Source organism: Brachionichthys hirsutus, chromosome 11 (genome assembly GCF_040956055.1).
Source record: "Brachionichthys hirsutus isolate HB-005 chromosome 11, CSIRO-AGI_Bhir_v1, whole genome shotgun sequence".
Taxonomy (NCBI): Eukaryota; Metazoa; Chordata; class Actinopteri; order Lophiiformes; family Brachionichthyidae; genus Brachionichthys; species Brachionichthys hirsutus.
Genome location: NC_090907.1, coordinates 8,449,676 through 8,463,325, shown reverse-complemented (window position 1 = coordinate 8,463,325; position 13,650 = coordinate 8,449,676). Strand labels below are relative to the sequence as shown.

At 41.3% G+C, this 13,650-nt stretch overlaps 1 protein-coding gene across 1 annotated transcript in view; it reads right to left on the bottom strand.

The window, feature by feature from the left end:
• Positions 1 to 13,650, bottom strand: part of nbeab (neurobeachin b) — a 143,968-nt gene that overhangs the window by 94,105 nt on the left and 36,213 nt on the right. Inside the window, 15 exon segments of the mRNA XM_068745474.1 lie at positions 458 to 666; positions 1,284 to 1,493; positions 1,769 to 1,983; positions 3,215 to 4,189; positions 4,311 to 4,503; positions 5,196 to 5,319; positions 5,414 to 5,495; positions 5,591 to 5,699; positions 7,029 to 7,121; positions 7,577 to 7,674; positions 8,253 to 8,315; positions 8,838 to 8,917; positions 9,966 to 10,134; positions 11,355 to 11,507; positions 13,125 to 13,233. Coding sequence (XP_068601575.1) covers positions 458 to 666; positions 1,284 to 1,493; positions 1,769 to 1,983; positions 3,215 to 4,189; positions 4,311 to 4,503; positions 5,196 to 5,319; positions 5,414 to 5,495; positions 5,591 to 5,699; positions 7,029 to 7,121; positions 7,577 to 7,674; positions 8,253 to 8,315; positions 8,838 to 8,917; positions 9,966 to 10,134; positions 11,355 to 11,507; positions 13,125 to 13,233 — 2,882 coding nt within the window.

The window sequence follows — 13,650 nt, the reverse complement described above, 5'->3', positions numbered from 1 at the left end:
GATTTCACACTGAATCCAGTGACAAGAGGATTGTTCAGCTGCAACTCGGACATCCAGAAGCCCTTTCACATCCACCAAAGCATGACTTGGAGTCAAGAATCAAGTAAACAGGCGTTTGCACGAACAGACCCACATATATTGACAAAAATACACTCTCACATGTTGGGACTAACAAAAATGACAGACAGAGAAGTCTACCCTTTTTAAAGTCTCCAACTGGAATGCACATGTGTGCAAATGTATGCAATTAGCAAATGACCTAAAGACTACTTTAATTGTAGCAAAATATTTCCAAAGACTAGAATAATTATTAGTGTGTGAAGAGAACATTGTCTTACTATTCTCTGGTTATTCATTTTACCAGTGAAAAAGGCACAATCTAGCTCAATAAAGTCCACATTTGTTTGACTTCCTAACTCTTACATACATTGCAGCAAACATAAAATCACAATCTCACCAAGTCTAAGACACTGACGCATCAGGCCACCAGAGGACATGTTCTTCTCAGCCTCAATCTCACTGAAGTTCAATGAGCTCGAAAACACCAATACGTCTACCATGACCATGAGACGGGACAGGAAAGTGATGGCGGTCTCTGAGGACATGCCCTGTGTTGCCTCGATGTTGTCCAACTCCATCTTGAATAAGCAAAAGGAAGACACCGGTCACGTGAAACAAAAGTGGACATCATCTCAGTTAAAACTGAAAATTAAGTCAGATATTTACAGTACAGTGAAGGAAAAAAGCTGTGAATGACAGTATGATGTGTTATGACTTATGGCATTTCCCAATAAAATCATTTTATCTATCTATTGTGCATGTGTCATGTGATAATTTATGCAATGACATGAAGCTGACATGCTTTGGACTTGGAAATTGTGCTAAATATGTACTTTTATTCATTGGCGTTCAAGGCAGCGTAACAAAGTGGCTTTAGGCGCATTCTTTCTTTGTTCTATATTTATGCATCCTATTTTTATTTTTTTTACTGTTGTTATGATCCACTTATTTATGTTTTACAGCACTTTGTGTGATAAAGTGCTCTATAAATAAAGTTGAGTTGAGTCGAGTTAAATGCAGGCTACCGGCACTGAATTGTTCTGAAAGATACGAGACATTGAGACATTTGCAACTTGATGAAATTAAGGAGAAATTAAATTATGCTGTGAGCAACTGCTAAGTGGTTTGGAGATTTGTCCATGTTGTTTTGAGAATTTAATTTCAGTTTCAAGAAATATGGAGAAAAACTGCGACAGAAAAACCAGAGACAAAACAGTCACACCAAACTACCAATAGATGGTGGTATTGCCCCACAGCAAAGACAAGGAGGCAAACTTACAGACGGAGAAGTGGCCGCTGACAGAAGAGGCAAGATCCCCCCACAAGCGCTAATGATATTGTCGACCATTTGTGACATGAGGTGGATAGTGTTGTGGACAAAAATAATGTTCTCGTTGTTGTTGACAAAATCCATGACAGATTTGGTGGAGTGGCTGCAGAAGAAAGAGAGAAAGATCTGGATTACTATCTGGCAAGCTTTTTTTTTTTCACACGTCATGAAATAAGCAGCAATTATCAAATGTAATTTGAATTACACAAAAAGATAATTTAAGAAAGAGCTAATTCAAATATCTGAAAACAGTAACAGCATAGTACATAATAATAATAATAATAAACTATTAGATTGTTATCATTTTATACATATGTTCTGTTATGCTAACAATCCCTCTTCTTTCACTCTCAAACTCATCTCAACCACTTCACACACCTCCTCCAGACATGGATGTCACTCTCTAGTGCGAAAAGCAGATCAGTGAGCAATCTCTGGTGCATGGCTGACCATTTGAACTCTGGGATGCGGAACATGGTGGTACGTGGACCGGGACTGAACTGACGTCGCTGCTCTTCTGTCATGGGCATCCCCCTGAAGCCCAAGTCTACACGTATGTCCCTCTCCATCTGATTGGCGAGACATCCTAGACTCTGGTAGAAGACAATGTAATCCGTAAAAAACATATATTCTTTTTTCAATATGCTGCTGCCATACTATTCATAGTCATTCTCCACAAATGATGAATTGCCATATTAAAGTGAATCCTCAAACAACCTCTTCCTGGCTACAGATAAGGAAAATAAAATGTCTAAATGTATGATGAATGAACCAGCAATGTCCAGTAAGCCTGTTTAAAGAACAACATTGAATTGAACATGAACAATCACAAAACAGCAGTGAAGGGTTTAAAAATATGCCCCATCTCCCATCAGCCCTCCATCAGTGACCCCGGAGGAGGCTCTAAAAGAGTCTGGCCCCTGGAAAACAGCAAGTATACATGAGAGGAGGAGAGGAATGAACAAATCCCAGGTGGCATTTGCAGATTGACGCATTTTCTATTTCTGCCCTCCTGTTGGTAACAACTATTCAAGCAACCCACTTTCCTCAGTCTCACAGGGATGTTGCCTGCCAAGCCATTCTGTTCCCATTTCAACCTGGAGGAGGAAAGGCAGGGTCTCGCTCCTTGCTTTGTGACTCTGGTTCTGCGGCTTCTTAGAGCCAGTCCCCTTTACACATAGCTCATACCAGTAAACATCATTCTGAATGAAGGACATGATTAAAGAGCGAGCTATATATTACTTAATTATGCAGTGGAGGCAGTAATAAAGTCAAATTGGTGTGGGGTTATTACAGTTGAGACTGCAGGGCAGGACACACTGTTACAAATTCTGTTTGATACACCATGTCTCTTGTTTCCCTGATATGCCTAATGCCACACAGTAGGGCTAAGTTATGCCAGCACTGATTTTGTCAGTGTGAAAGGCTGCAATCCAGAAATAAAGGGTCTTTGTCACAGTGATTCCAGTCAATGATAGTGGTCTACCGTCATTGTTCCCTCTGGCAACATTTTCCTGTTATTTTGTATTTCTACATTTTCTTTAATGTGAAAGTATGCAGTATACATACTGAACTATTAAGATGATCTTTTAGTGTCATTATATGTTAACACTTTTTACACTGCAAAGTGTAAGGAAGGTGAGGGAGGGGTGGGGGGGGGGGGAGGCTGCGGTGCTCTAAAACTGTCCCCTCTCCAGTCACCAGCAGACGTTCCTCATTTCGTGTGGGCTGGGACTTGAACCAGTGAACCGGTGAACTTCTCCGCTTCCCAGCCCAAGACCCAACCACCGAGCCACTGCCGCCGGATTTTGCCATCAGACTGACCTGTGAAGTGGATGTTGTCTGAATCTTTCTCTCGTTGTCTTTTTTATCATCCGATTTCTCTGTGTCTGAATTGCTTCTTTCTGCATATACTGCATTGTTGACAGCTGAGGAGTCTCCTTTGGACGAAGTGACCTCTGGACTTCTGGATGAGGCCTCAGTCTCTGTAGTAGCAACAGGGCTGATGGCTTCAAAACCTGCCTGTAGCTCAAACTCATTCCTTTCTAGAATACTGGGTAAAGAGTCAAGCTCAGTGCTGCCTGTCATGTGAGCAAGAAGGCCCAGTTCTTCACTTGGCCTGGTGTGGACTGGAGGCTCTGAGCAGGGCAGGACCAAAGGCTCTGCTGGACTGAGACGAGATATTAGCTTGTCCTCCTTGCTACCTGCCACCTTGACAAACAGAAAGTTGTTGCTGTTGGGGATTGTGTCCTTTTCATCATCCAGAGTAATAAGAGGCGGGACATTTTGGTCCTTCACACTGCTCTTTGGGAACAGCACGCTGCTAACATTACTGTTGAGCTGTTCCACTGCAGCACAATAAACATTATCCAAAAGAGATTCCACTTCCACCAATGCTCCATTCTCAGACACGCGCAGCGTTTCAGAGTCTATATCGTCCAGCTTAACTTCCGTAGCCTCCACCTTTTCAGCTTTGATGTCCACCAGAAGATCATGAACTTCGACCCTGATGCCATCTACAGTACTCTCTGTTCTTCTGAGGCCCTCTTCAGACTCCTTCCCATCAGCCAGCAGATTATTGGACTCTGGACTCTCATAGTCTTTCTCACTCTCTGGTGTCTGAGAGTTATCCTCCATTTCCCTGATCTCAACAGCACCTTTGATTCCAGTGGCCTGAGCAGATAGGCCAGAGATGGTGCTGACAAATCCCTTCTTCCCTTTCTTAATATTCTCTTCCTCCTGACGCTGATACTCTTCATACATCTTAGCCAAGTACTCTTTATGTGCCTCGTATGTCACCTGCAGAAATGGAAGCAAATTTAGCCAAATATGTATGGTGCAAACAACTAAGAAAATCAGTTTATATAGGAAAAAAGTGAGTGGTCAGTGTCTCCTCTTTGCTGTCCATTACATTACTAGCCTTGGAGTGAGCTATGGACAGGGTGTCCACCCACACCCTCCATCCTCCCCACTCATACTTGACGGCATGATAGAGCAGAATGCGGAAGATGTTGTAGACCATCTCGGTGACTTTCTGCTCTTCAGAGTTTTTAGGGTTGATGAAGCTGAGAGAAAACATCCAGTCCTGCCACACAGAGCACTGAAGCAGACACCTGCAATGTGCACATGAACACATCAGTATAACTTACGCATGATAAATACGTTCAGCAATTCAAACAAAATCTGCTCATCATCTCTTTAATGAATTACACATCTGTATTTGATGTCCAAAATAAAATTTGTAGTTTCATAACATTCAGTTTTGAGTTTTTCCATTAACTTTATAAATGTTTGGATAAATTATTATTTCTGCATCTCCTCTCAACCTTATTTTTGTTAAGGCAGGAGTTGGAATTTTTACAACACATCATTTGAATCATTAGATCATCCATGTATGAGTTGGCAGCAGTATCCTGTAAAACAACATGACAGCCAAGACAGAAAATGGGCAACACGTGGAAACTAATTAATTTATGCCCCTCAATGCAACAGTGACTTGACAAAGCATATTCAGTCCATTAAAGTTAGGCAAATTGCATTGAATGTTAATTATTTTAGTCAGTGGCTCCCTAATGCTTATAATTTCTAACAGTGTGCTTTTCAGAATGAGAGATTCTAGAGTGAAAAACAGCAATAAGCAATAATCTGAAACATCTGTTGTAGAAGATGTAGATGAAGTAGCAACAATAAGCGCCTGTTAAAACGTTGAAAGGAGGAGGAGCCGTACGCCTTATATTTCTATGTTATATATGAATCAGTAGAACAGTGGATGGAGAGGGTGAGCTAAAGTCTAAGTTCTGCTCACCGTCTGTTCTCTCGGCTGTTGCTGAACAGTTTGATCATGTCTGAGAGGAAGAGACGCCGAACCTCCATCAGCTCCGTGCTGGGAGTGGAGCTCTTCAGTGAGGTGGCGACCACCTTGAGAATCACTGATATCACATGCATACAAAAACATGTATATGCCCCCACTGAGAACAGTCATTTAGAAAGAACATAACCAAATGTTACACAGAGCAGGCTTACTTGGGTTCTGAATTTTGACAGTGGTGTCGGGATCAGGGTGAGGGTTGTGAACAACCTGTGTGCACAACTGCTCTGTCAGAATCTGGGGATGAGAAGACATCGGTCGCTAATACTGAGCACAATGACCAGTGATGCAGTAATTTGACGAGCCTGAGATTAATACGTGTGTTGTGTTACCTCATACAGAGTGTTGTAGGTTGTCACAGTCACAGTGTTGGTGTGCAGCATGAGCCTCTCTCCCAGGCGAGTGAAGAGGCTGTGCGTGTGCATGATCTCCACCTTCCTCCTGTGGAAAGACACGCAAAGACATGATGGCAAAGTGTCTTGCTTGGAGCTTCCAAAGCCCCTGTAGGGATCAGTGAGTGCCGTCAGCCTTGCTTGCCTATTCTCACCCACAGGGAGCCAAGCTCCAGAGGTGAGTGTCAGGAACTACCTTTGTTGGAGGTGTGTAGTATAACAAAGATAGCCTGTCACTAGGAATTTATCCAAGATAGCAGAGGCATACCGTAGGTGCACAGATTCAACAGTGACAAAGTGGCACTGCAAACAGCATAAGGACTTGTGTCACAATGCTAACCCAAAGCTGCTGCCACTGCCTCAAGACAAGTAGACATATTTTGCAGAGGTTGGCAATTTGGAAAAGAAAAGGTGTAGTACTTTCCACAATCGTATAAATATGGAGATTGTGGGAGGAAAGCAAGTTGTTGAAGTTGCAGAAGACTGCTCAAGCAACAAAGAGGGGTAATCAAACAGCAAAATGCACATTTAGCTCTCAAGGTACAAACCTGACATACAATTAACAACATCTTATCTTTAAGTTCATGATTAGTCGACTAGGTATTTGCATTTATAAGATCAAAAAGCAATAAAAAATCAGCAAAGCATGGAAAAGATGTGTTGAATTATGTATGAGTGGCACCAGCTCAGGGTGAACTCAGAGAGCGCTCTCACCCCTCACTTAAGTGAGGGGTGAGAGGCAGACTTTCATGAAGCCTTTATGTCCCTCGAGGATTTCGGCCTTTTACTTGTGCTAGTGGCTATCTAGCTTACAGATAGATGCCCTTCCTCTCCACTTGGGACACCAGCAACACCTGTTGCCCAGTCACTGCGCACACAGTAAAATCCTCTCCCTGTTTCTAATTTTGAATTACAGCATCTCCACCCAGAGGCACTCTCCCCTCTCCACATGCAGAACACATATATTTATTATATTATTTTTCTGATAGTTTCTTGGACCGCTTACACTATTCTTGCATGTGAAGTAATGGCTTTACTGCACAATGCCAAGAATGCAGGTGTTATATAAGTGCACCCAAATGTTCAAAACTGACAGTCATTCAAAAGGGTTTGACTTTTCTCAATATAGACTTTTACAATGGAGAGGTAGGAATGGATGAATCATCTCTGACTGTAAAACAGGATTCATGATGTTTCAGAAACAAACCTTGTAACCTATTGTATTATAGTTAACCTGAATGCTGTAATGAAGCGACTTGACAAAGCGTATGCACACATATAAAACAGGAAATAACCGAGTTATTTTAAGATTGTCCATTATGAAAATTACAGTAAAACAGTAGTAATTAAATAAATATCTTTATAATTGATCACTTACTTGTGGCCCAAATGCTTGAGGAAGTACCCAAGGACTTTGAGGGACTGCACTCGAATGCTTTCACTCTTAGAGGTCATGAGCTTGTAGATTACCCTGGAATAGACACAAGCAGTGAAAACTGGCAAGTGCACACTGTCTTGACAGAATAAAGTATAACCCTTGATGAAAATGCTCATCTCTGGTTAGCTGAAAACCACATTCCTTCAGGGAGAATTTACTTTAGCACTAACTAAATGTCCCTGAACAAACCGGCAGCCTTTCCACAATGAATTGCTTCGCACTCACAAGAAGCAATACACCACATGTATTTATATGTCATAGAATCTCATGGGGTTGGTTTGATCATCAGTGTACCGTCAAATCTGTATGTTAATATTGTTATTTTTCCACGCAGATTTCTTTTTCTAACTGAACTCATGAATATTTCATGCATCCCAGAGACACACAGCAACAGCACTCGGACTAAGTGCTGCAATGTTTATTTGAAATCACCTCTTCATTTTGTGCCTGAAGAGCGAGGCAATCGAGTCTATCCCAGAAGGGCTTACCTTATTCCATTTCTATGGTCAAAAGTAGGGATCATGGATGCTGGATGCTCAGACATGAGGGCTACCACCAACTGCAACACATCATGCAGATTCTCATCCTGCATACAAATCGTGAGTGCAAAAAAAATAAGAGACAGAATAATGGGAAAGGGAAAGAGAACACAGTCTTTGATTGCTCTTAAGACTCCAACTGCACAATGCATACTGCATGTCTTTGTATTGTAACACGTGGGCAACGGGAACACAACGTAAGGACAATCGTTGGTCATTACTACCATCAAGATGATTCATTTATATAACAGGGTACATTTAATACAGGAAAAAAATCATCCAATCATGGCCTGGGCTCGGCGGCGGGGTTAGGGTGGGATTGGGGTCAGAACACTGTCTATTCCTCTCTTTTTGTCTGTCTGTCTTGTTGGTTTTATGTTTCACTGTGGTGTAGCACTGCCCCCGATGGCGCAAAGTAGGAAATAGAACTTAGTAAAACATAATAGGCTAGTCTGCCAAAAAGGCAGGTGATGTCACGAAAGAGAAAAAGAGAGAAAAACATATAAATGAAAAAACAAGCAGCTGATAGAACAGCAACACTGATGATAGAACACGTTGTAGCTCAATGCAAACCAACACAGAAAGTAAATGAAGACAGATTCGGAGTAGACTCCTCCTTATGTACCTCATATATTGTCAACAAATAGTTCAAGATGCTCTGGAGCTCATCCTCTTTCACACCTCTGTCCTGAAATAGTAGAAAGATGGTATAAACAAATGATGTACAAGCAAAGTAAAGACAAGTTTAACTCAGTATTTTTCATTTTAGCACCTGAACAAAAGATGCGCTAGACATGACTAGAGGAAGACCGCTAATTGTGTGATACTTAATATTGTTGTGCTAAGATTAGGTGTGCATTGAATGCATGGCCGTGTATGAAAGAACATATTGAACAACCATACGGGACTTGTTTGACTCATTGGTCAATTCTGTTTTCACATTATTTATTTACTATGATAAATTACTTGAATGATTTTCAGAATCATCAACCTGACTGACTATTATTTTAATTTAATTCATTTCACTGGTTTGCTTCCTAGCAAGCAAGCTTTCTAAAATAAATTAATAAATCACGATGAATTCATTAAGAAGCAAAATGACAGGACTGCAGAATGATAACACAGGGAGGATTGACAATCTCTATATTTTCGGTCTGGCGCTCAATATCACGTTGTGTGTGAGGCTTCGCTGAATAGAGGTGGGAGATACCTTCAGGATAAGTTGCTTGAGGAAGAGAAGCATGAACGCCCGCAGAGACAGTATTTCTTTCTGGGTCGGCCTTGGCCCATCTGCAATGAGAAAGAAGATCATTAACCAAATAACAGATAAATAACTAAATTATATCAACCAATTTTGTGGTCCTTTTGTTTTGGTGACTATTCTAATTATGGCCTATTTTAAGTATCTTGATGTTTTTATTTTAATTGTATTGACTTATATTGACTCATATATGGAGAATATTCTAAGGTGATTGGCTGTTTGTCTCTTTGTATTCTGTGAGGAGCTGACAGCCTTTCCAGTGCCAGCTGGGATAGGCTTTTCCAAGCCATCCTACATACTGTTTGCTGGATATCTTTGTATTGACTTACCGGATTCACCTTGAATGTGTTCATGAAGTTTCCCCTTATTTCAGACTTTTTCTTTGTAAACTGAGTACACTTTGTACATTTAGAAGAATATTTTGTATACATTGCATACTTTAAATTCAGGAGGGGTCTGTGCTAGTATTCAACCCAAATATGTATACACTCATGCTGAATCCCAATTCCCCCACTTACCGGTAGTTTTTGTTGCAGAACACAGCTCAAGGTGACTACAGTCACACCTGCCCATCACACTGGCCAACATCTCATGAAAACTACCTGGTCTGTCTTTGCCAACTTAAGGTCATGTTGGCACTCTTAGGTTACACTAGTCATGCCACTGGCCCAGGTTTCAGAGGAAAACACCCACTCCAAGCCCCCTAAGGAAATGACAGTATTGATGTGGTGTATCTGCTTCACTGTCTTCTCCAGCCAAGCCAAGGTCTTAAAGGCTGACAGGCATGTCTTTCCATCTGGGAATGAGCCATTTTAAATGTGGGGGAACTGCTGTCATTTCATAAAGACAGTTGCGGTTGCACACAATCATTGTGATCGGCTCACTACCAATTATTTCCTTCCCAAAACACTGCGCTTCACTTCTATTAGCCTTCTGGTGAATGGAACACAGATTAACAACAAACCAAATTATATACAATAATATTCCAAAGCAAAAAATTATTACAATGTTTATTTAAATTTAATAAATGAATTTTCACGCAGTCTGAAAATAATCCAAAATGTTAAATAAGCTCACCAAGACCCTTAGGTGTGATGCCACTGCTGTCTGTTGGGTTAGTGACCCAGTAGTAGTACTTCAGCATATGCATGAGCTGAAGCACTGTACCCACTCGACGAATCGTGTTGTAGATGGTTGCCGTGCCAATGAACTCAGCAGAGAGGTAGGTATACAGACAAAGTTGTACCTGTAGTGGGAGAAAACACGCAAACACACACACATGTTCATATTATATTATGTAACTAATAATGTACATTGAGGGCCTATTATCCATGCAGGTACATAGTACGAATGGCGATTGACCTTGCATTACCCAATGTCATAATTGACGATGCTCCACTAATCAAAACACCCTCTTCAATTAGCAATAGACCTGACAAGAATATTTAAACCCACTATGGTTATTGCAGCAACAAATGGTTTTTCCCCTATATCATAAATTATAGGATAATAATGGATTCTGTGTGAGTCATTATGAAATGCTGCAGAGTGTTTACGATGTAATAAGGATTGAAGCAACTGGAATGACTGAATTACTGAAATTAAATGCTGGTGCACAACATGCTGGTGATGGTAATGTAATTTCTGGGAGAACAGAAAGGTGAATTGTACTCATAAAACTGTATTTGTCAAAGTCGCTGGGCCCACATAATTAATGCATATTGCATGTTCCCATCACTCACACAGTTGGCAATCTATTCCACGTGCAGCAGATAGGAAAATGGACTGTGGCATGAGCCCGGAGGAAGGAGGCAGCGTTATATCTGTCCTGTTGTGGCTAAAAAAGTGGTAACCTAGTTCATTACCTTGCAGTTTCTTTTATTTTTCACGTCTTCATTCTCTACGCTCTATTTTGGAGTGTCACAGGCAGGTCTCCAGACACTCTTGTATTTATTTCCTTCTTTTATTTATTCATGGCCTGGCCCACTAGCAGCATTCCTGAGGCATATGCATTTGCTACACAAACATAACTCCTTTGATAGACATCATCCTTTTATCTTCATGGGTCATTATTTAAGAGAAGGAGGAAAACTCTGCAACACTTGAAAAACTTGACTAGGTTGGGAACTGGAATGTGGAAGGATGTCAATAACCATGCGATCATTTAATCTATTAAATATATATATATATATCTGGAAAATGCATTTGAGTTTTTTATTACCACCTGCATAAAAGTTCACCAATACACAACTGTGATGAAAACGAACAAGTTTCCCACATCTACAGCCTTTTACAACATGGGCGTGTATGAAGAATTACAGTCTTACAATTACAGAGGAGCAACAATATTGTAGAGGATAACTGAAACGGTTTTGTGGTTAAAAATTACAATTATGCCTTCAATTCAGCCTGGTCAATTGCAAAGACACTTGTTACTTCTTCAGAGTTACATGGCTCATTGCTCACATTGGCAGGGGTGTGGATCCAGATGGCAGCATTGAACAAGATGTGGTCACACAGCTGCTTCAGTAGCGGTGCCCCGTGTGTCAGACCATCCAGATACTTTGCCGTGGAGAGGAACAGCTCCAACACCGCTCTGGTTATATGAACTCGTGATGACTGTAGGAAGGAGAACAAAGCCAGATTAGACAATCGTCTCAATGCCAACTATATTCCACTGTAAACGTGCTTATGTTACCTGGTACTGATTGCAATATAATTGCAATGCAGAAAAAACAACCACAGGTACCAATACAGGCAATATCTCACTGCAATGCTAATTTAAGATCCGTGTACAAAAAATCTAAACATCAAATGAACAACTAGAAAAGCACTCAGAGAGCGCAGACCTCCGCCGAGCAGCTAATTTCCCTCCTAATGGGATTTGGACCATCCACATGGTGATCTGGATCATCACCAAAAGGTTCTACTAGTAAATTGTTCGTGGTATCTTCATACAGCAACCATGAAAAGAAACAATGAGTCGGAGTGTATGTGCATTTGTAACAGATTTTTGAATCCATAAGGGTTTTAAATGTTAAGATTAAATATGTTTTACTAACTCCATTCTGGATTTGATCCAGATGAAATTCAGTGACTAGTTACATGACGGTGTCAAATTCCATAAACATTGGCCAATAATCAATCGAGATATTGAGCACGAGGCAGGGTACACCCCAAATGCATTGCTAGCACACCGTGGGGCTACACAGATACAGACAACCATTCACCCACACACACACACAAGATGGACAATTTGTAGTAACCATTTCACCCAAATTGCATGTCTTTGAAGGTGGGAGGAAACCGGAGAAAACTCATGCAGACACGGGGAAAACATACAAGCCCCACACAATTAGGATTTGAGACCAGTATCTTCTTGCTGTGAGGCCGTAGCACTAACCACTACGCCACCGGAGTTGTAGGGGCTTGGCTTGGAAGATAATTTGGCTTTGGCAAAAAACTTTACCACTTCTATTTGGCACCTGTTCTCAGCCCAAAAGGGACTCTGTGAGGGCAGGAGAGAGGGTCATGTAATCAGATCAGTAACAGACGGTGTGATATGAAGTGTGGTGTGAAACCTGGAAGCTGGAGGGAAGGAAGAAAAAAAATTAAGCTCTCAGGTGTCAACTCTGCCTGGCAGGCTGTTAGTTAACAGCAGCTGAAAGCCAACAGACAAGCAAATAACTGAGTGACAAAGTGAAGTCATTTCTCAGCACTTGCTTCAAAAGAGTAGGCACTCTGGAGAGGTTGGCAAGCTGCTAGAGCAATCTGCATCACAAAAATGGGCAAATAAAGATTGATGCAGAGACAAGGAGAAAGTGAGAAGAAGAAAGGGGAAGTGAAATAGTCTGCATTGTTCTTTCTCCAGCTTCGTTCAACTCAAAGAAACATCCAGGGCAGGTAATAGAAAAGAGGACTTGAAGAGAGAGATAGAGCACCTTTATCGAGAGGAAGATGAAAGTGGTTTCAAAAGGAGACCTGACAGGAAAAAAACCTTGTTAAAGTGTGTCATTCATATTCAAATCACATTTCAAAGTGAGTATGTTTGATGATTTGGTTGTTCCCAGACTATTAGTCGGCATGTTTTGGGACTGCTTGTATAACAGCTGCTGAAAGCCAAAGACAAAAAAATTAAGTATATGTACGGGGGGAGGCTATCCTGACGTCTCACATAATTAACGTGTGACTGAGGTTAGAGAATCATTGTGATATGTCAATGAAGCTATGCCATACCTTCTCAAGCAGATATCCAATGACCAAAAAGCCCTTCCCTCCTAACATCTGCTCCTGCATGGCCACAGAGCTTTTGAGCAGTTCAACCAGGAAGGCCAAGAGAGTGGCACTGCAAAAAAAGAAGAGTATTTACACACACACACAGGAAATCATAGAATCTTGCTAATTTATATAGACAATGGGCCAGAGGTAAAGCCAAGGTTATTTTCAGACGATGTCAGCGGTCATCTGGGAACTCTTTCACTTCCGTCTTACACTTTCATCCCTCTTCAGTTGAAATGAGTGGGTTGGTTCGTTGCGCCCTAAGGAGTGAGTGGTCTGGGGGCTCTATCAATGTTTATGTGTGTGAGATGGGGGGAGAGGTTCAATGGACAGCGCATTGAAGATTTCTTTGTCTTTGTTGCAGGGCGTTTCATGCAAAGCCTTTGGCTGAGCGACAGTGCTGCTCAGTGACACTTCTTAATCGGCTTTCCTTCGCATTCTCTGGTGGCGTCCGCTCTAGTTCAGCAATCACAAGGACATAACC